This window comes from Polypterus senegalus, chromosome 4 (assembly GCF_016835505.1).
Source record: "Polypterus senegalus isolate Bchr_013 chromosome 4, ASM1683550v1, whole genome shotgun sequence".
NCBI lineage: Eukaryota > Metazoa > Chordata > Cladistia > Polypteriformes > Polypteridae > Polypterus > Polypterus senegalus.
The window spans coordinates 215,431,211-215,453,522 of NC_053157.1; the positions used below are offsets into that span (position 1 = coordinate 215,431,211).

The 22,312-nt window shown below is 42.4% G+C and overlaps 1 protein-coding gene across 2 annotated transcripts in view; it reads right to left on the reverse strand.

Annotated features, from left to right (window-relative positions):
• Nucleotides 1-22,312, reverse strand: part of hspa12b (heat shock protein 12B) — a 118,357-nt gene that overhangs the window by 45,435 nt on the left and 50,610 nt on the right. For both annotated transcript variants that reach the window (XM_039751944.1, XM_039751945.1), the window contains 2 exons: nucleotides 15,792-15,896; nucleotides 15,258-15,374 (listed from right to left, as the gene is read on the reverse strand). In XM_039751944.1, coding sequence (XP_039607878.1) covers nucleotides 15,258-15,374; nucleotides 15,792-15,896 — 222 coding nt within the window. The remainder of the gene's footprint in view (nucleotides 1-15,257; nucleotides 15,375-15,791; nucleotides 15,897-22,312) is intronic.

The window sequence follows — 22,312 nt, forward strand, 5'->3', positions numbered from 1 at the left end:
CTGAATGCTACTGAGTCAAACAAAACTCTATTAAGACGATGTCTATAACTAGATGACGTTGTTAAGTGCTCTCAAAATCGTATTTTTAATGTAGTCTACTAATACATTTTATAGAATTATGTTATCACTGTTATTATTTAATACTAGCTGTGTAAGCCTGTGCTGTAAAAAGCATGGGCTCCTAGAAACTATTGAAATCGTCAAATAAAAAATTGAAATGCAGAGTCGGCAATTTCGTTTTGCAGACATGCTCGCCCCCCTTGTCCATCAGTGGCTAAGCAAGTTTCTCTCTCGTTTGTCTTTCCCCGGTGGTTTCACTTTGGCGACAGAGTCGCTTTCTTTGAGCTTCATGCTGTAGCTTCGTACTTCTTTCTTCTTTCCGACTCGTTAACTTCGAGATGCCCTGGCGGTTTTTTGAGTTTCATGCTGTCACCTTGCACTTTCGGGCCGGACAGACAGACACACACACTTCCACTCATAGACGTTGTTTTATCTTATTAGAGTAATATATACTCAGCAAAAAAAGAAACGTCCCTTTTTCAGGACTGTGTATTTCAACAATAATGTTTTAAAAATCCGAATAACTTTACAGATCTTCATTGTAAAGGGTTTAAAAAATGTTTTCCATGCATGTTCAATTAACCATAATCAATTAATTAACATGCACCTGTGGAATGGTCGTTAAGACCTTAACAGCTTACAGAAAGTAGGCATTGAAGGTCACAGTTCTAAAAACGCAGGACACTAAAGAGACTTGTCTACCGACTGTGAAAAACACCCAAAGAAAGATGCCCAGGGTCCCTGCTCATCTGCGTGAACGTGCATTAGGCATGCTGCAGGGAGGCATGAGGACTGCTGATGTGGCTAGGGCAATAAATTGCCATGTCCGCACTGTGAGATGCCTAAGACAGCGCTACAGGGAGACAGGAAGGACAGCTGATCATCCTCGCAGTGGAAGAGCCCGGATCTCAATCCCATTGAGCACGTCTGGGACCTGTTGGATCGCGGGGTGAGGGCTAGGGCCATTCCCCCCAGAAATGTCCAGGAACTTGCAGGTGCCTTGGTGGAAGAGTGGGGTAACATCTCACAGCAAGAACTGACAAATCTGGTCCAGTCCATGAGGAGGAGATGCACTGCAGTACTTCAAGCAGCTGGTGGCCACACCAGATACTGACTGGTACTTTTGATTTTGAGCCTCCCTTCATTCAGGGACACATTGTGAAACATTTTTAGTTTATGTCTTATGGTGTTGACTCTTTTAGTGTTCATACAAATATTTACACATTAAGTTTACTGAAAGTAAAAACAGTTGAAAGTCAGGGGACGTTTCTTTTTTTGCTGAGTATATATATATTGCTCTACTTTCCCCTATTGCATTATTAATATGTAGCCTAAGAATGCCTAATCTCACAGACTTACCGCTGTATATAACTTATCCCCATCTTCCCTTCAATATCTATAACCTTAGACAATTAGATGTAGTAAAAAGACAAGCAGGAGTTAAGTTACACATAAAATAATGTATTACTGATAATATTCATAAATAATAACAAAATGCAAAGTACATTTGAATATTGGCAACCATACAACCTGATAAAATGGTGATGTGTAACTCAGGTGGCACACAGACTTGTAGTTACTTAAAATGTCTCTAGTTAAGGCATCATTGGTGCTCAGCTTTCTTCAGAACAGGCCTCAAGCCTGTCTCAATATGGCTGAATCTGTGCTCTTCATTGTGCTGTTCTTGTCAGTTCATGGTGTGATGGTCTTCACCAGTGGTTAACAAAAGAAAGATTCTTCTACATCATCACTGGTTAAAAAGAGAGATGCTTCTTTTCAGATGTTAGTAAGAGAGAGAGAATGTGGTTGAGCAAGCAAATTTATAGGTTTTCTGTCCAACCCCTACAGCCAATAGGACATCATGGTACTTGAAGGCCTCTGAAACAAGCCAATTCCAAACAGCCATATCTCAGACCAATGAGGGTAAATAGAACATCTTAACACCTGCAACCCCAAGACCATATGTTAAACTAACCTGGCTTTGTGTGGGGGATGAGAGAAAGACTTTAGCAAAGAAACACTCGCCAAACTTGTTTAAGACACATCCCCCAAATCCTGTCATAAAATTACAAACAGACTTAGTCGTACAGTGGGGCAAACAAGAATGCCTCTCACCAAAGTAACACTAAATTGCATTGCTTTGCCTAAATTATAAATAAAGACATACAAAACATTTATCAAGTTATATGCAAAATCTTACATCACAACAGACGTTTATATATAAGATGTCTCATTGTCCCCTCCTTGAGCCGTCACCTTATCGTGGTGGAGGGGTTTGCGTGTCCCAAAGATCCTAGGAGCTATGTTGTCCGGGTCTTTAGGCCCCTGGTAGGGCCACCCAAGGCAAACTGGTCCTAAGTGAGGGATGAGACAAAGAACGATTCAACACCTCCAATGAAGAATAAAAACTGTGGACGACGTTTTCCCTTGCCCGGACGCTGGGCCCCCCTCTGGAGCCAGGCCTGGGGGTGGGGCTCGATGGCGAGCACCTGGTGGCCGGGCGTGCACCCATGGGGCTCGGCCGGGCACAGCCCGAAGAGGTAACGTGGGTCCTCCTCCCATGGGCTCACCACCTATGGGAGGGGCCAAGGAGGTTGGGTGCAGTGTGAGTTGGGTGGTGGCCGGAGGCGGGACCTTGCCGGTCTGATCCTCGGCTACAGAAACTGGCTCTTGGGACGTGGAATGTCACCTCTCTGACGGGGAAGGAGCCTGAGCTAGTGCGCGAGGTGAGAGGTTCCGCTAGATATAGTCGGACTCACCTCGACGCACAGCTTGGACTCTGGAACCAATCTCCTTGAGAGGGGCTGGACTCTCTACCACTCTGGAGTTGCCCCCGGTGAGAGGCGAGCAGGTGTGGGCATACTTATTGCCCCCCGACTTGGAGCCTGTGCATTGGGGTTTACCCCAGTGGACGAGAGGGTGGCCTCCCCCGCCGGGTGGGGAAGGGTCCTGACTGTTGTTTGTGCGTATCGCAACAGCAGTTTGGAGTATCCACCCTTTTGGAGTCTCTGGAGGGTGCTAGAGGGCATACCTTCTGGGATTCCCTCGTTTTGCTGGGAGACTTCAATGCTCACGTGGGCAATGACAGTGAGACCTAGAAGGGCCCCAATCTGAACCCGAGTGGTGTTTTGTTATTGGACTTCTGTTCTCGCCACGGATTGTCCATAACGAACACCATGTTCAAGCATAAGGGTGTTCATATGTGCACTTGGCACCAGGACACCCTAGGCCTCAGGTCGATGATCGACTTTGTGGTCGTGTCCGGACTTGCGCCATATGTCTTGGACACTCGGGTGAAGAGAGGGGCGGAGCTGTCAACTGATCACCACCTGGTGGTGAGTTGGCTTCGATGGTGGGGGAAGATGCCGGTCAGACCTGGTAGGCCCAAACGTGTTGTGAGGGTCTGCTGGGAACGGCTGGCAGAGTCCCCTGTCAGAAGTAGCTTCAACTCCCACCTCGCAGAACTTCAACCACGCCCCGAGGGAGGTGGGGACATTGAGTCGAATGGGCCATGTTCCGTGCCTCTATTGTTGAGGCGGCTGACCGGAGCTGTGGCCGCAAGGTGGTCGGTGCCTGTCGGCGGCAATCCCCAACCCGTTGGTGGACACCGCGTGAGGGATGCCGTCAAGCTGAAGAAGGAGTCCTATAGGACTTTTTGTCCTGTGGGTCTCTGGAGGCAGCTGATAGGTACCGCAGGCCAAGCGAATGCGGCTTCGTTGTTGCTGAGGCAAAACTCGGGCATGGGAGGAGTTTGGAGAGGCCATGGAGAACGACTTTGGACGGCTTGAGGAGATTCTGGTCCACCGTCCGCGTCTCAGGAGGGGAAGCAGTGCAGTGTCAACACCGTATATGGTGGGGATGGTGCGCTGCTGACCTCGACTGACGTTGTGGGTCGGTGGGGGAGTACTTCGAAGACCTCCTCAATCCCACTAACATGCCTTCCAATGAGGAAGCAGAGCCTGGGGACTCTGAGGTGGGCTCTCCCATCTCTGGGACTGAAGTCACCGAGGTGGTCAAAAAACTCCTTGGTGGCAGGGCCCCGGGGGTGGATGAGATACGCCCAGAGTTCCTTAAGGCTCTGGATGTTGTAGGACTGTCTTGGTTGACACGCCTCTGCAACATCGCATGGACATCGGGACAGTGCCTCTGGATTGGCAGACCGGGTGGTGGTCCCCTCTTTAAAAGGGGACCGGAGGGTGTGTTCCAACTATAGAGGGATCACACTCCTCAGCCTCCCTGGAAAAGTCTATTCGGGGTTCTGGAGAGGAGGGTCCGTCGGATAGTCGAACCTCGGATTCAGGAGGAACAGTGTGGTTTTCGTCCCTGGTCGCGGAACAGTGGACCAGCTCTTCACCCTTAGCAGAGTCCTGGAGGGTGCATGGGAGTTTGCCCACCGTCTACATGTGTTTTGTGGACTTGGAAAAGGCATTCGACCGTGTCCCTCGGGAATCCTGTGGGGTGCTCGGGAGTATGGGGTACCGGACCCCTGATAAGAGCTGTTCGGTCCTGTACAACCGTGTCAGAGCTTGGTCCGCATTGCCGCAGTAAGTCGAGCCCGCTTCCAGTGAGAGTTGGACTCCGCCAGGGCTGCCCTTTGTCACCTTTGAACTTTTATGGACAGAATTTCTAGGCGCAGCCAGGGTGTTGAAGGGGTCCGGTTTGGTGGACTCAGGATTGGGTCACTGCTTTTTGCAGATGATGTTGTCCTGTTTGCTTCATCAGGCCGTGATCTTCAGCTCTCTGGATCGGTTCGCAGCTGAGTGTGAAGCGGCTGGGATGAGAATCAGCACCTCCAAATCCAAGAGCATGGTCCTCAGCCGGCAAAGGGTGGAGTGCCCTCTCAGGGTTGGGGAGAGATCCTGCCCCAAGTGGAGGAGTTCAAGTATCTCGGGTCTTGTTCACGAGTGAGGGAAGAATGGATCGTGAGATGACAGGCGGATCGGTGCGCATCCGCAGTGATGCGGCTCTGCATCGGTCTGTCGTGGTGAAAAGGAGCTGAGCCGTAAGGCAAAGCTCTCAATTTACCAGTCGATCTACGCTCCTACCCTCACCTATGGTCATGAGCTATGGGTAGTGACCGAAAGAACGAGATCGCGAATACAAGCGGCTGAAATGAGTTTCCTCCGCAGGGTGTCTGGGCTTTCCCTTAAAGATAGGGTGAGAAGCTCAGTCATCCGGGAGGGGCTCAGAGTAGAGCCGCTGCTCCTCCGCATCGAGAGGAGTCAGATGAGGTGGCTCGGCATCTGATCAGGATGGCTCCTGGACGCCTCCCTGGTGAGGTGTTCGGGCACGCCCAACCGGGAGGAGGCCCGGGAAGACCCAGGACACGCTGGAGGGACTATGTCTCCGGCTGGCCTGGGAACGCCTTTGGGATTCTCCCGAAGAGCTGGAAGAAGTGGCCGGGAGAGGGAAGTCTGGGCCTCTCTGCTTAAGCTGCTGCCCCCGCGACCCGACCTCGGATAAGCGGAAGAGGATGGATGGATGGATGGATGGATGTCTCATTGTTACAAAAGTATGCACTTAATAAACTGACTTCTTGATGGTGTAACAAAAAATGAAAAATCCCCATGTTTAAGACTGGTTGATTAAGTCCCTGAATGACTCTGAATAGTACACCATGCACATATTTTTTGATTTGTTTGTATTTGTCTTAATTTGTTTGAATCAGTTTTCTAGACCGCTTTACTTTTTCAGTTAATGTTATTGCTGTATGCAGTTTGGATTTTGGGGTAATAGTCGGAAGACATAAGCCCCTAGAATCAAAGGCGCGCTGTATTCCTTCTTACTGCAGGACACAGGCAGCTCAGTGTTACTTAACGGTTTTGTTAATGGTCAGCCCCTTGTTTGCTATGGCATTAGGTGTGTTATTTATGGGTTTTGATTGTGGTATGTTACTCAGTTTGAATTGATAGTAGCGTTACCATCTAATGGCCCTGTTCTTATCTGCACGTTTCCTGCTTAGGCTCAGGTGTATCGTACCTCCGGCTACTCCCTGGGCATCACTCTGCTTGGGGCTTTAAATAACACTTCTGTTTCAGTATTGGGGAGTCACCAAGGATCAGAATCCCTAGAAGAAGCAACAAAAAAGGTCACATTCCAGTGAAGATCGTGCAAGGGAACACAGGATGGAAGTGGTAGAAAAGATGGGAGCAGTGGTGGCTGGGAATGCTACGAGGTGGCAGCCACATGAGAAGAACTTAACCTTTTTGAGATTTACCAAGTAATGTATGTAATATTCCAACATTACACAGGGACGAGGAAAAGAAAATGTCATTCTCAAGAGGTGTTCCAAAGAAGATGGAAGAAACAAAAGAGCATCTAAAACAAACCAAAACAAATCACTTGGCTCACAGATAAATACATTAATACATAAATAAATCTTGACCAAGCACAATTCCTGTAACGGGTTCCTTGTTTATCTCTTGCGCCAAGACATAGACTGGGTCAGCACACCGTGAAGCTGTTAGATTTACTTAGTTTCCTACTTCAGGTTCTTGGCCTCTGTGAGGAAACATTTCCTACATTTGTTTGCCAAGGTCATGGCCTGGTCACACAATTTGTTTCACTGCCTTTCTCTTGCTCTTTTTTTTTATTGGAGGAAATCCCACCCTAAGTAAACAATCCACCTTAAAGTTAAGAATTTCCAGCCTCACCCGTTGCCTGCTTGTGGGCCACACAACTGGAGCTGCAAATCCAACTTTGTTCCCCCAACTTCTTGTGCACCAGACAGCTAGAAAGAAAGCTCAAGGAAATGCAAATCCAAATCATCCATGAAAAAAACATCCAGGGCAGCAACTTCAGGTGCCGCTAGACAGTGTGACCTAGTGGTTAAGTCACTGGTGTGTATGGCAAAGCACGCAATAATATAAAAATATTTCTCTCTCATTGATGGTCTGTTTTTCAGGCCACATTTCTGAAACTTGGGACACAGATAGTGCTCACCGTAAGTCAGGCTTTTGCATAGAATTGTTGGCCTTACAGCACTGGGAGGTGGCAGGGGTGGCACAGATCAGAGTGAGTGGCAAGAAATAATAAAGTGTGATTTATCAAGAGGAAAACACCATCATACATAAAGGAGGTGTGATGGTCACCAAGTTTGCGATTCAGCCAAGAAATCTCAGTTCGGTTCCTGCCTATTAACTTCTCGCCATCACTCTCACTATTTTTGTCTAAGAACAAATCTGAGCCATGCAAGGCCATAATGTTTCATATTACAGTTTAGGGATCTTTGCACTGGTAAATAAAAACAACAATATTGGATACAAAAACCTTTCCAATATTAATTGTAGTTATGTGCTAATAAAGTTTGGTAATATAACATTGGTCTGCACTAAAATCATCCCGTACAAAACAATCTATGCACCGTATAGACTGAAACTGAAATATCTCTACCACAAACCATTTCCGTCAGATATAAGATTAAGCAAAAAAAAATGTTGATGTTCTAAAAATAAGTTATGTTTGTTTTATAGGGTAAGTACGTTTCATGCTCAGAATATTATTTGAAGTATATTTTGAGCCAAGAAACGTCAGTCTTCTTCATCTTAATGTTAGTTTAGGCTGAAACAGCTCAAAATCAAGGACTTGTTACACATTTTTGCTCTCAATTATTATGTTCTTTCTCTCTCTTTATTCCTTCAAAAGAGCCAGGCATTTATTTTTAGATGGTTAGAAAGATTAACTTTGCATTGTCCAGAAAACAGAAAGTTGATGTTTACATGGTTTTTACAAAAATATGCAAGGTCAGGTTAAATCAGGAGTGGTGCAGTGGTAGCGCTGCTGCCTCACATTTAGGAGACCCGGGTTCGCTTCCTGGGTCCTCCCTGCGTGGAGTTTGCATGTTCTCCCCGTGTCTGTGTGGGTCTCCTCCGGGTACACTGGTTTCCTCCCACAATCCAAAGACATGCAGGTTAGGTGCATTGGCGATCCTAAATTGTGCTTGGTGTGTGCCCTGTGTTGGGCTGGCACCCTGCTTGGGGTTTGTTTCCTGCCTTGTGCCCTGTGCTGCCAGGGATTGGCTCCAGCAGACCCACTGTAACCCTGTAGTTAGGATATAACGCGTTGGATAATGGAAGATTGAAGGTTAAATCATGCATTGTCTTGACCAGGCAAACGGTAAACAAATACACAGCCTTCATTTTAGAAAAAGTGGAATACAAAGACAGAAAACTTCCAGGAACTAGTTAAGGAGCTTCTACCCAGCTTCTTTCTACCCAGCACTTGGGTTGCACATGTCTGTAAAAATCCATTTCGTACACTCTCGTTTGGAATATTTTCCTAGAATATGGGCATATTCTCTGGTGAACATCGGGAGAGGCTTCACCAGGACATCACTGCGATGGAGTGACGTTATAGTGGAAAGTGGAGGGATCCATGCTAGCAGATATCGGTTAGTCAGTCAGCAGTAAAACACTTTCAGAGGAGTATAAGAGGAGAAAAACAAACCAAGTGAGTTCTTTGTGTAAATAATAATTATATTTAGAAAAATTATATGTGTAATTTATGTATTTGTTAAAGTCTAAATAATTACTTAAAAATATACTGCATTTTATTCCTCTAAAATCCTGTTTTTTTTTTTTATTTTAAACCCTTGTCTTTTAAAACACTGGATGCGATAGAGCAATTCTGTTGCCAGATATGGTTTGACTGCCCTCAGATCTTTAAAGAACACTTAAATGTATGAAAGGAGTGAAAGCATTTGTTTTTTTTCTCAGACCAGTGTAATTTGCATTTACTTTTTTAACTTTTAACCTTTTCATGTGGCCAATGATGTGTCATTTTTATGATATGACATAATATGATATAATGTTTTAATATCCCATCCAGATAAATACATTAATGGAGCTGGCTTCCTCCTTATTATACAACTCTTCATTTCCACCGGACCTGTGTATGTAAAATTGTGTTAGGGGTTTGGAGTAGTGAGTCGCCACGTATAGAGTATATAATATAACAGAATAGAATAGAATAGAATAGAATAGAACATTTTCCTTTCGTATGTTGATTCTTGCTTTGCACCCAATGCTGCCATGTTAAGCCATGATTCTGAACTGGAAGGGGTTGAAGATGTTATGTTTTAATATAATATAATATAATATAATATAATATAATATAATATAATATAATATAATATAATATAATATAATATAATATAATATAATATAATATAGGCGGCATGGTGGCGCAGTGGTAGCGCTGCTGCCTCGCACTTAGGAGACCCGGGTTCACTTCCCAGGTCCTCCCTGCGTGGAGTTTGCATGTTCTCCCCGTGTCTGCGTGGGTTTCCTCCCACAGTCCAAAGACATGCAGGTTAGGTGGATTGGTGATTCTAAATTGGCCCTAGTGTGTGCTTGGTGGATGGGTGTGTTTGTGTGTGTCCTGCAGTGGGTTGGCACCCTGCCCAGGATTGGTTCCTGCCTTGTGCCCTGTGTTGGCTGGGATTGGCTCCGGTGGACCCCCGTGACCCTGTATTCGGATTCAGCGGGTTGGAAAATGGATGGTTAATATAATATCCTAAATTGTCCCTAGTGTGTGTGTGCCCTGCGGTGGGCTGGCACCCTGCCCAGGGTTTGTTTCCTACCTTGCACCCTGTGTTGGCTGGGATTGGCTCCTGTGACCCTGTATTAGGATATAGCGGGTTGGATAATGTAATATATATTCAGTATATTCAGTTTTGCCTGATGCCACTGAAATAGATTGACCTGATTTAATATGGCTTTGGGAATGTTATGAAGTTTTATTATTCAAGAATTTCCTAAAGGGAAATTTAGCTATAGTAGGAGCTCAAGAAATGTATTATAAAATATTTATGATTTATTCATATTTTCATTTATACTCATCAGCTATCTAAGATACTGCAGTAGATGTGCCAAAGTGGATTTCTTAGCTATGGCTTTCACCCGCAGATGCCAATGCCAGTCTCCCCATCTTCTCTTTCTTGTACGAGTGTCCCAGCTTGTTGTATTCTTTAATGGGCTTGATGGCTGTTTTTTATTTTGGAATTAGACACATTGTGCGTGTTGATGAGTCAAAGATGCAGATGGGAACAGGTCTGATAACCTTTGCCCTTAAACTGCTTCATTGTCATGATAGCACTTTGTTCATGCTGGTGAGGAATAATAACTTTGCTTTACTTTGAATTATTGTGATTCAGTAAAAACAATTTTAGGTAAATACTGAAAATTAAGAAAGCAGGTCGCCCTTTTCTTTTTCTTTTTTCTTTCAGCACGAATCAATTCAGAGTACAGTATCTCCAAGTATTTTTGGCATAAAGGCTAAATCAATTATACATTTAAAAATGAACATTATAAACTAGAGGGAGTGCTGTCATAGTGGCCTGGAACTCAGAGTGATACCAAATATATTGGTTTTTTTTTAAAGAATAAACACACAGAGAAAACCTAAAGTACAAATTAAACAGAAGTAGTGCTGCTGCTGCCTCTTTGTGCTTATTGTAAGGGGCCGTTGGTCTTTCTTCCTTCCGTCAGTTTGCCGTCACTCACCTCCCTAACCTACACTCTTCTACATACTGGGGTGAGACCGGCGCCAGACCACACCACTGGGGTTTCTTTCAGCCTCGTTCTGGAATCACTTTCAGGTGGAGACATGGCTCTTGCCCATTAACGATTTAAAAGAATTGTGTCTGCTTCCATCCCATTGCACTTCTGTTTCTTTCAGGCTGGAGCTCCTGCCTAGAGCCTTCCAGGTGTCCGGCACACACACGGTACATGTCTGCCAGCATGGTGTCTTTTGTTCTGTCACTGTCATGATGTTCCAGGACCCTGCACTTGACCTGTGTCACTTTTTATGATCGTTAGAGTGTCTATTAATCATACATCTCTGTAATAAATATTCTATAATACACTTTAATTCAATTCATTCTTACATAGCACACTTCATTGAGGTCAGGCTCAGTGTGCTTATATAGGTTCATAAATACAAACCAAAAACACAATCGCCACAAAACATTAACATACACAATCACACATGTATTTACATGACCAACAACAAAGATCCATCACCCTTTGTTAAAATGTTATAAAAAACACAAACTAATGTTCAGCTACCCAGAGGAGAACTGCAGTAATCAATCAGTACATTTTTTTCACGTGTGTTTTTGAACTGAGATCCTTGAATATGCACACAGCCTTAAACATATAACATGCGAATGCCCCACTTATTCCACTTCAGGGTTAGGCCCTGGACGGGTAGCTGGTCCAATCACGCACACTCACACAAGACCATTGCGAAACGGCCAGACAAACCTAAGCAGCATGTCAATGGGGATGTGGGAGGAAAGTGGAATACCTGAAGGAACCAACAAGGACATAATGCTAAGTAAGCACTGCTGCATCTCAGATTTAAGGAAATGAATAGGAGGTAAGATAGGAGCTGCCAGAATCTTGTAATCTAACAATAAGGTGGTTCAACAAAGTATTAGTCAAAAGGTGTGTACACTTATGCAATAAAACCACTGAAAACTCTATTTCTAATTACCTTTCCATGGAAGAGCCACAGGTCTTCACCAAAATACTGTTAGTTGTAGTAAAGAAAATGGACTGGCAGGACTTGAATTGATTTAAGGCTTTACATTATGAAAAGTCTAATAAGGCTGTGTGGATGTTTGATAGTCGCTGTTATCTACATACCATTTATTATGGTGCACTCCGTCTCATTTTTGAGCAATGCCATGAGCGTTGACAGATTAAGAAAATCAATATATAAGGAGTTGTTATCAGCTGCCGAGCAGTCAATGGATATTCACCCAATAAGGCATGTTTCATGAGTGATACCATTTGGAAGCAGTTTACATTTGCAGTTTAATCCTAATGACATGCTAATAATAAATATACACTGGGGGGAGAGCACTCCCCTTGCACCCACATAGCTACCTATGGAAGAAGATGTCACACCCCTTTTTCCTCACTGTCTTTGTTGTGTCCATCAGGATCTACAAATAGCTGAAATCCAGTGGTTCAGCACTCACTGAGAATCCGGGACCAGCGCAGATACTACCTACAGGCAGAAATGTTAGCACCCATTGTACCTTTATAAGCTGGCCATCTTTTCCCCTCCTTAAAATACACAATACGGTATTTCCTGTATGGATCTAATAATGTATATCGGTAACATTTTCATATCTTTTGAACAACTATGCCAGAAATATAACCTATCACAAAAGGGAAGCTACGTTCTTCCAAATACGTATTTCAGAATTTTTGTGGTTGAGTCAGCATTCGCACCCAGTCTAGTAGTGTATTCTAGCCTGCATTCTATTTGAAGTGAAGTCGGAATTTTCGGGTGCCTAGTCAGAATTTTCAACTCAAATGCTCATTTAAGTCAGATTTTCAACTAGGAAACTCAGAGTTGGTTTGTCAAGTCTGAGTTTGTCTGACTTCAGATCATGAAGTCAATCCAAAACGGCAATGTACACCGCAAATTTTAGTAAAAGCTGTAGTATTTACTATTGATTCACACTTCTGTCTATTTGTGTGTCATTAAATCACTCGTACACACAGTACTGTCCAACTTCTTTCTGTGTACATGTTTCTTGCATTTCTGAATGTGCAATATACCATGTAATGCATTTTTATCCACTGCTGGAGCAAACACAACAAAGGTTTTTCTGGTCATGTCCATATAAGTTTTCTGATTGTTTAACATTCAACATTCTATATGGTGTTTCACAAGGCTCTATCCTGGGTCTGCTGCTCTTCTCAATCTACATGCTTCCATTAGGTCAGATTATCTCAGGGCACAACGTGAGCTACCACAGCTATGCTGATGACACACAGCTGTACTTATCTATAGCACCTGATGACTCCGACTCTCTCGATACACTAACACAATGTCTTACTGGTATTTCTGAATGGATGAACAGTAATTTTCTCAAGTTAAATAAAGAGAAAACTGAAATTGTATTGATTAAACTTGACGCATTAGGATTAGAAGTTAAGACGGAAGTAAAAAACTTAGGGGTAACTGTTGACTGTAACCTGAATTTTAAATCACATATTCATCAGACCACTAGGACAGCATTTTTTCACTTAAGAAATATAGCAAAAGATAGACCTCTTATATCATTGAAAGATGCTGAGAAATTAATTCACTCTTTTGTTTTTAGTCTATTAGATTACTGTAACGCACTCCTCTCAGGACTACCCAAAAAAGACATAAATCACTTGCAACGAGTGCAGAATGCAGCTGCTAGAATCCTAACTAGGAAAAGAAAATCCGAACACATTTCTCCTGTTTTGATGTCACTACACTGGTTACCTGTGTCTTTCAGAATTGACTTTAAAATTCTGCTTATAGTTTACAAAGCCTTAAATAATCTCGCTCCATTTTATATATCAGAATTTATGACACCTTATATTCCAAATCGTAACCTTAGATCTTCAAATGAGTGTCTCCTTAGAATTCATAAAGCTAAACTAAAAAGAAGTGGTGAGGCGGCCTTCTGCTGTTATGCACCTAAAATCTGGAATAGCCTGCCAATAGGAATTCGCCAGGCAAATACAGTAGAGCACTTTAAAAAACTGCTGAAAACACATTACTTTAACATGGCCTTCTCATAGCTTCACTTTAACTTAATCCTGATACTCTATATGTTCAATTCATTATAATAACTATTCATGGTGGCTGTAAAATCCATACTGACCCCAACTCTCTCTTCTGTTTCTTTTTCCGGTTTCTCTGTGGTGGCGGCCTGCGCCATCATCAACCTACTCAAAGCACCATGATACCCCAGCATTGATGGACTAAAAGCCAGAAGTCCACATGATCATCATCATCATCATCATCAAATCCTTCCGTGAAAACCATAAATCCAAAGAGGACTGTTTCATTTATGTTAGGTAGATTGCCCAGAGGGGACTGGGTGGTCTCATGGCCTGGAATCCCTGCAGATTTTATTTTTTTTCTCCGGCCGTCTGGAGTTTTTTTTTGTTTTTTCTGTCCCCCCTGGCCATTGGACCTTACTCTTATTCTATGTTAATTAATGTTGACTTATTTTATTTTCTTACTGTGTCTCTTATTTTTCTATTCTTCATTATTAAAAGCACTTTGAGCTACATTTTTTTGTATAAAAATGTGCTATATAAATAAATGTTGTTGTTGTTGTTGTTGTTAACTCATGTGTGACATCATTCCTGGCTTCCAAGGTAAATAGAATACAGCACGTCTTATCTTAGCCTGACAAGCAATTCAGATCATCATGATTTTATCTAATTGTCTATTTCCTTACACTTCCCTTTACATGTACTTTCTTACCTTGTCCTTTTGTTGGTACTATTGTATATTTGTCCGACACCTTCATCAAAGACAGCTTACAATAACAAGTGTGGCGGAGGCCCAGAGGTTATGCCCGCCTGAGACACCTGGAAGGACCAGGAGAGGGACTACACCTCCCCTGGTCCACGACAGGGCAGCCACCCTGGTCTGTATGGGGGCCACAGGAACCAAGCATGGAAGCTGGACTCTATTGGGGCCCAAGGCCACCACAAGGGGGCGCCCGGAGGATTGTGTAGCCCTGGATGTCAGCACTTCTGCCACACCCGGAAGTGCTGCCGGAAGGAATTCCAGGGACACCCGGAGTGCTTCCGGGTACTCATGCGGTACTTCTGCCACACCAGGAAGTGCCGCCAGCAGACCATCACAGAGCACCTGGACTACATCCGGGTGGCTATAAAAGGAGGAAGAAGGCAACGCTTGGGAGGAGACGTCCAAAAGGGAGAGATCCGAATTGAACAAGGGTGTTTGGTGCATGGGCACTGTGTTGTGTGCTGGACTTTGTAAATAAACATGTGTGATTACGTGACATTCTGTGTCTGCCTGTTTGTGTCCGGGCTAACCTACTACACAAGATACAATGTGTTTCCAGATATTCCAGACAGGTTAAGTTGTCACACACAAAGGCTATGGTGAGAATTGGCAACCTTGTGTTTTAAAGTCCATTGCTTTAGTGACCACAGCATATGGCATATCCAAAGAGAATTACTGTGGACATCACAAATACATAATATGATTGCTTTTAAATTCCTGCAGTTGGAATCATGAACAGGTGAGCAACTTCCTCAGTGGGCCCAATGAGTTTTTGGTGATGTTGTAACAAGCAGAACTATGTTTAACACTCCACAGTTACTAGACCAGACCGTAAAGGATAATCATACCAGGAAATCAAATCATTAGGTACCCACCAAGTAGGCTGCCTCCCTCATAAACTGCTTGGCCGGGGGCTTCCATATGGCTGGCACTGTGATCACCCAACGGATTTCATCTTTCTCCAAGACTGATGATGACTGGTCTTTGAGCTCCTGCAATACAACAGAAGGTGTGCGACAATTTTAAATCAGGGAACACATATTTATCTTTTATATCATGTCAAGCTATTAAAAACATGAGAGTGAGATTTTTGTCAAAATCATTTCATGAGGACAGGCCAATGAGACCAAAGCAGCCCATCCACTTCTATTAATGTAGTTTGTCTAATTACATTACTTCTGCATTTCTCCAATATTCCTTTTGCATCTTAAAAAAGGAAAATTAAACATATCTATTTGCTTGATTGGGTGCACACACGTAAAAATGTGCCAGTTCTTATATGCTATTAAGTAGTTACGGGCAAATACGGAAAATAAGTATCCGTCTCTCAGTTCTGTCCTATTTCTGTCTCTTCATATACTGTACTGTATAGAAAAAGTTCACATTAGGCCACAGGTATAAAAGGTTACCTTTAGGGCATGCTCTTTAAAGAAGCGCAGGGCATGGGCAAACACTTCAATGGCTTTTACATGAGAGCCATTGACTGCCATCAGCTCAGTTTCCATTGTCAGGTCCTGAGGAAGAAAGCCAAAGAAGAGTCAGTAAACAGTGAAACACCACTGTGCATGTTAAGTTTTAGATTATGTGTTTATGTGCACTTTATATGAACTTGAACTCAGGGGAAGTGTATACAGCAACAATAACAATAATAATAATAATAAATTATTATTGCTGTTGTTGTTGATGTTGCTAAATACAGTCAACCACCAATGTTTTTGACTAGATTTAGTAAGTTAAATATCAAATCTTTCCCCAGGACCAGAGACATTCAGAGGTATCGGCTCTATTCAATAAGGGCGCACACAAAAAGGCGAGCTTCAAAAGGACGACCTCAATTAAGTGCGGCGAATAAAGGCGTTCGTAGATAATTTAGTTCAAATGGTTCTGGAATATGTGAAGAGCAACAAAGGTGCAGATCTACTCGTAGTCGAAGGCTACACATTGCACATAATCTACAGCTTTAAGTGTAACACAACAATGAGTAAGAGCAGAAAACAACAAAATATAGAGAGCTTTAGAAATAGTTCGTTACAAGTTCATGCATTAATTAATTGGATGTTTTAATATTCTTGCTTTCACCTTTTTATAAGTTTAATAATTGCCTTTATCTAATAAATTTTCTGTAATAATTTTGTTGAGGTCGCCCTTTTGAAGCTCGCCTTTATTTAAGCTCCCTTATTGACGGATGCCAGAGGTATCGGAGCAGGATTTGAGTAGCTCTCAGCAGTGCCGCCTTCTGTATTCAAATATGTCAACATCCCAAGATGATACATTGCAGCTTCAGATATTTAAGGATCACCAAAGGCAGCAACAACTTCATGTACAATAACTGTTCATGTCAGGCAGTGTCGATCTTCAGGCCTTTGTATTTTATAGTCTTTTCTATTTGAGTCAGTTATCTTCAAGTATCATATTTTTATTTCCTTGCTTTCATCTTTCTTTTCGTTTTGTAGCTCCTTCCAGTTATTAGTTCCAGACAAATGACACTTTTTTGCAGATTTTCCAATCTATGATTTCAGTTGTCATGCTGTGCTTTTTCACAGTTAGTCTTAATGATTATCTTGAAGCAGTTGATTTGGAGGTTTGCCATTTCTTTGGTGTCTTTGCATATCAACTCTTGGGCCACTTTTTGACTTAGATGTGCACAGTATTTGCTCCTGTGCAGCCATTATGAATCTTTCCATTTTTCTCCTATACGGTTCCTTTATCGTCTTCATTCATCATTTTACACCGTTCATGTTCTGCCTTTGTAACACTTCTCTCTTCAGCTGTTGAACTGCTCCTTTCTCTAGGTCACATTTTATACTGTAAGTAAGCCTTCCATGCTGACTTTTCTCAGAATATCTTCTTGGCTATACTTGATGTACTCAGACAAACCTATTTAAATTTCCTCTGCCATATGTTGGACTTGCAAAATTTCATGACCGCCTGTGTTTCAGAGAAGACTGCACCTGCCAGCACAACCTTGTGAATGCTGAGCATTGTTGAGCATCATGAAGTTTTCAGGTTTAAAACCTCCAGGTCTTCCTGCTTCCAGTCCAAAACTAAAATTGCTTGAGTGGTCATAGGAACAGCCTAGATGGTATTATCAGCACTGAGTTTGGATTTAAATTTTTTACTATCTGTATTCCCAGATTTTTTGCTGGAACTTTAATTAACATCTGGATGCTTCTGTAATACGTCCAAGTACTTCTTGGTTTAATGCTTGGATGCTGTTCCATTTGGATATCTCTATTCCTTCTGTGTTGACTATTTCTCTTTCGTCTAATCCATAAATCAGAAGTGTATCTTGGTTATATAGACAGTGTTCAGCAGTAACTTAATTTCAGATATCAACTTTCAATACAGCTTCAGATCGTCCATGTAAACATGGTCGGAAAAGTCTGCTTTTGAAATTTGGCAGCCTAGGCCTATCTTCCTTAGGATATCTGAAGACTTTAAGTAGAAGAGGTGAGAGTGAGTCACCTTGATTCTTTTCCTGATGTTAACCTGACCCTTTCCTCTTCACCGACCATCAGCTACACCTTCCACTGATTCATTGCTTTTTTTCTTGATAAATCTTCTAATATTATTGCTCACTCCAATCATTTTCGAACATCTCAGAATCCAGTTGTGTGGCAATGGGTCAAAGGCCTTTTTCCTCTTCATCAAAGCAATGTGTAATGTGTTTTTCTGGCCCTTGAAATGTTCCAAGATTAATTTATCTATCAGAAGTTGATCTTTTGTGCCTCTGGTATTTTGATGATTACTTTTTATTTCACTGAAAGCAACTTAATTCATTCTAAGTACTTACAGATTACATTCCATGTTATTCCTGGTATTTGCTGAAATGTGGTAGAAGAAAAGTTTTAGTTTTAGAGGTACCTGGAACCTCCACAGAAAACAAGTCCTGACTGCTGTTCCTGCCTGCTGTCATTCTCCTCTGTACAGTATGTTGTTTAACTGCTCAGCAATTATAAATTGGTGATATATGTCTGAGCTAGAAGCCATGCAATTCATTCTTTCCAGATGCCACCTGGTCCTTGAACTTGTTTGCTCTTTTCTCATCGAGTCTTGAACTTATTACTACTTTTTCCAGGTGTTTTACACTCAGATCAGCTTCCATCTATTGTCAACGTCAATGTCAATTTATTTGTATAGCACATTTAAAACAAAATAGGAATGCTGTGGCCAAAGTGATTTGCAATAATACTGTAGAATAAAAGAAAACAAACAAATAACATAAATAGAAATAAAATATAAGGACATAAATAAAAACAGAAGTGATGTTTTATAATCACAATGAGGAAACCATCAGTATTACTGAAGGTCACGGAATGCAAGTGAATAGTGAGCCTGTGTGATAAGTGGTCTGTGGCATAGGGCAGGTTTTAGATAAATAAGCGTGTGCGGGGCTCCAGTCATGTGCGGGTGTACGTGAGTGCGCTTTGCTCCGTGGTTAATCAAGGTGCTTGGCTAATCGCACCGGATACAAGTGCAGAGGCGGGCGGATCAGTCAGGCGCCTCAATTGTGCCTTGGAGGTAGCGACGTGTCATACCTGCACCGAATTACACAGGAGAGTAAAAAGGAGTCTATGCAGAAGGAGAAGGGAAAGAAAATAGAGTGACAAAGAAGAACAGAAGGATGGCCTAAAGGAAAGAGATGGAGATAACAATGGATAAAATGAGAGAAGAGACAGACAGAGATGACGACAGAGAGAGAGAGAGAGATAGAGGGTGCCCGTGGAAGAAATAGCAGGTGGTTGGGTGTGAGCCTCAGGGCTGCAGGAGCTGGAGGCTGAGGAAGGGGTGCACCCACTGAGGATTTTCTAGAAATAGGAGCAGTCCGATATGCAGTGTCTCCCGCAGGTGCTGAGGGACCAGCGGCAGGAGATGAGTGAGGCTTGGCACAGCACCCCCTGGTTACGGCAGGCATAGTGAGGGGAATCCGAGCTCAGACGTGATGGTTGACCTGCACCTTTAGATGGGGCTCATAGTTGTTACGCGATGTCTCAGGATTTTAACTTTGTTCTTTTTATTGAATTATTTATTTGCACTTTTGTAAACTTCACTTTCACTGTTGACTTTTTAAGAATTATTTACTGAAGATTAGAAGCACTGCACTATGGAACAGTGTTTGTTTGATTGGTTTTTAATAAAAGCACTAAGTCACTTTGGCACCTACACCTTGCTACTATGTAAATACTGTATGTGTCGTCATTTGCCTGGCTCATCTCATTTATGACTATCAATGGCAGTGGGTTGAAAAGGAACCCAACAGCAAGCAGGAGTATGGAGCCAATCCACACCATCGCAGCTGAATTCTGACTTATGTTCACGATTCAGTGTGTCGAAATGTCTGACAACATGTGTGGGGACTCCTTCAGTTTTCATATAGAGATGTGAAGTGTCGGATGATGGGTAAAAATTGGAACATACAGACCACCCAATGACCTCTGCAGTGGTCATCTCCCATCTGTCTCCATTAGAAAAGTGAGTTCATCGGGCAGAACAGCGCTGTGAAAGCAGAAGGGTGCCACTGTTTCTGCACAGCCTCCGGTAAGAGGATTTTCATACTTCTAGAATGGTGGTAATCAGCATGTGGATTTTGGAGATGGTAAACAAGGGTATTTAGATTTGATTGACATGTCAGCATTTCCTATCTATATCTTTAGAAAATCATAAATTCAATATGTAGACCAATACAATAACCTAACCATAAAAACAACCATTGCATCTTATCCAGTATAGAGATTTGGTAACAAAGAAGTAACCATTGCTACATCAAGCACTGCATTCTTACATTGGCATCAGTTGTGAAAATGTATCCCTTAGATTTCCTCTATACAGGATTTACAGAGTGTCCTGTTAATGGAAAGACCCTCAAATGTCCGGAAATGTCAGCACATTTCGTCATGTTGGCCACAGCCAACTCTTATGTTCTTATTCCATTCATCATACTTCACTACTAATAAATTGACAGGTGAAACCATTGACTGTGTAAGAAGTTCCAGCTTTCTTGCAGCTCTTGTCTATTCAGCTGAAATCAAAACCGCAGACACAGAGGCAGTAATTTTACCATCACATGGTAGGACTTCTTAACTTCTTAACTGAACTGCATAAAATATACTTTTAGTGAGGTATTGGTATTTTAGTGGCACTCTTTAAATTCCTATTGCAGATGACTCAAGCAGACAAAACAATTTTTTGGGTGTTTCCTGTCGTGTGCTGTGTTTGCATGAGGCTAATTCAGGGTCATCGCTTAATGTGGATGTAGCCCTCAGTGCACACTTGTAGAAGATGCCAGGAGACTGTTTCTGTTCCTGTCTCTGATTGGAAAGTGTCCAGACCATGGCCACATCAGTTTTAATAAGCTCTCTCTGGGTCTTGAGGTATTCCACCATCCCCCCATCTAGTTCAGCACACTTCACCTCACCTCCAAACTGCCAGAAGCATTGAGCAGAGGCAGGAAACATCTGGACTGCACTGTAGAAAAGGTTGCTCTGAAAAACGACCATCAGGGGAGAGGCACAGGATGCCAAAAAAAGAGACTTTTCAGACTTATGAGTCTGATCGTCTGTAATAAGAGTTTAAGGTTAAGTTATGAATCTGCTCAGAATGTTACTAATGTCACTGACATTAATAACAGCGTGTAACATTAACAACCTGAAAGCAATTATAACTTGCTTTGACACTTAGTAAGCTGCCTTTTGTGTGGAGTGTTTACAGATTTTCCCCAGAGATTCCAATTTCTTGCCACAGTCTAAAGCTGTATGGCTGATTTGATCAGTAACTTGGAATTGGCCTGATGTCAGAGAGTGTGCCTTAGGATAACTGATGTCAGGAACCTTGACGTAACTCCGGACTCCTCGCTTTCATTCACTGAATATTTAAATATTTCTTCAGTGACCTAATCATGTTTCTTTTTTGATAATATTCAGAGGATTCATCCCTTTCTCACTAATTACGTCATATAGCTCCTTGTTTTAGATGCCGGTTCTCTCTCTTCTGAACTATTGCAGCTCATTCCTGTTGGAATCATCTTCAAGACCTCTCCAGCTCCTCCAGCATGCATCTGCTTGTTTCATTTCTATCTTAATAGTCCTCTGCTTCCGTCTCTTCACAGGCTTCTTGTTGCTTCATGGATCTTGGTCAAGACCCATGCCTTGACCTATGGTCCTGTGAATGGTTCTGCTCTTCAATATCTCCAGTCTTTGGTATCGCCATATGTTCCTTCAAGAAGTCTCTTATCTGCCTCTTCCTATCTGCTCACCATCCCTCCTCTTGCCAGACATGCAAAGACTGAACAATGCTTCTCCGTTCTTGTACCAAAGTTGTGGAATGATCTCCCTTTGTCTATTCAAACTGCACCCAGTTTACTCATGTTCCAATTTTGTACCCATAAAATTAAGTTTGTTTTAGGTTGTCATTTTTGGTTGATTATTTTATGATATGTTTCTATGTTAAACTTTTTGTTAACATCTTTTAATTTATATTTTGTTTTGTCATTAATATTTTTGCCTGCATTGTAGTTATTCATTCTACATCTGAATCTGTTTACATGTTAGGCCTAAAAAGGCCTTTCAGGAGGGAAGGCCACCTGACACAACAATGCCTAAGGCCTATTTAAAGGTCCAGCATGCCGAAGACAAATTGCTGAGCCATTTGTTTTCTAACGTTTATTGTTTGGTTTCCTTTGTTCTCCTTGCTGTTCAGGCTTGTTTATAGTTTTGAATTTATAATTAGATTTTCTGGCTTTTTGGCTCTCTGTGTTTTATTTTGGATTACATATTGTGTACTTTGGACTGAACAACTTTTTTAAGCATTTCGTGCAACTGTTTTGATGTTGTTCCACTTTTGTTCTTCTGTTCTTTTTGATTTATTTTTCTTCTTTTTTTTCCATTTTTAATTTTTAAAATTAGTTTAAGACATTTAGTTAAACTGTTTTTCA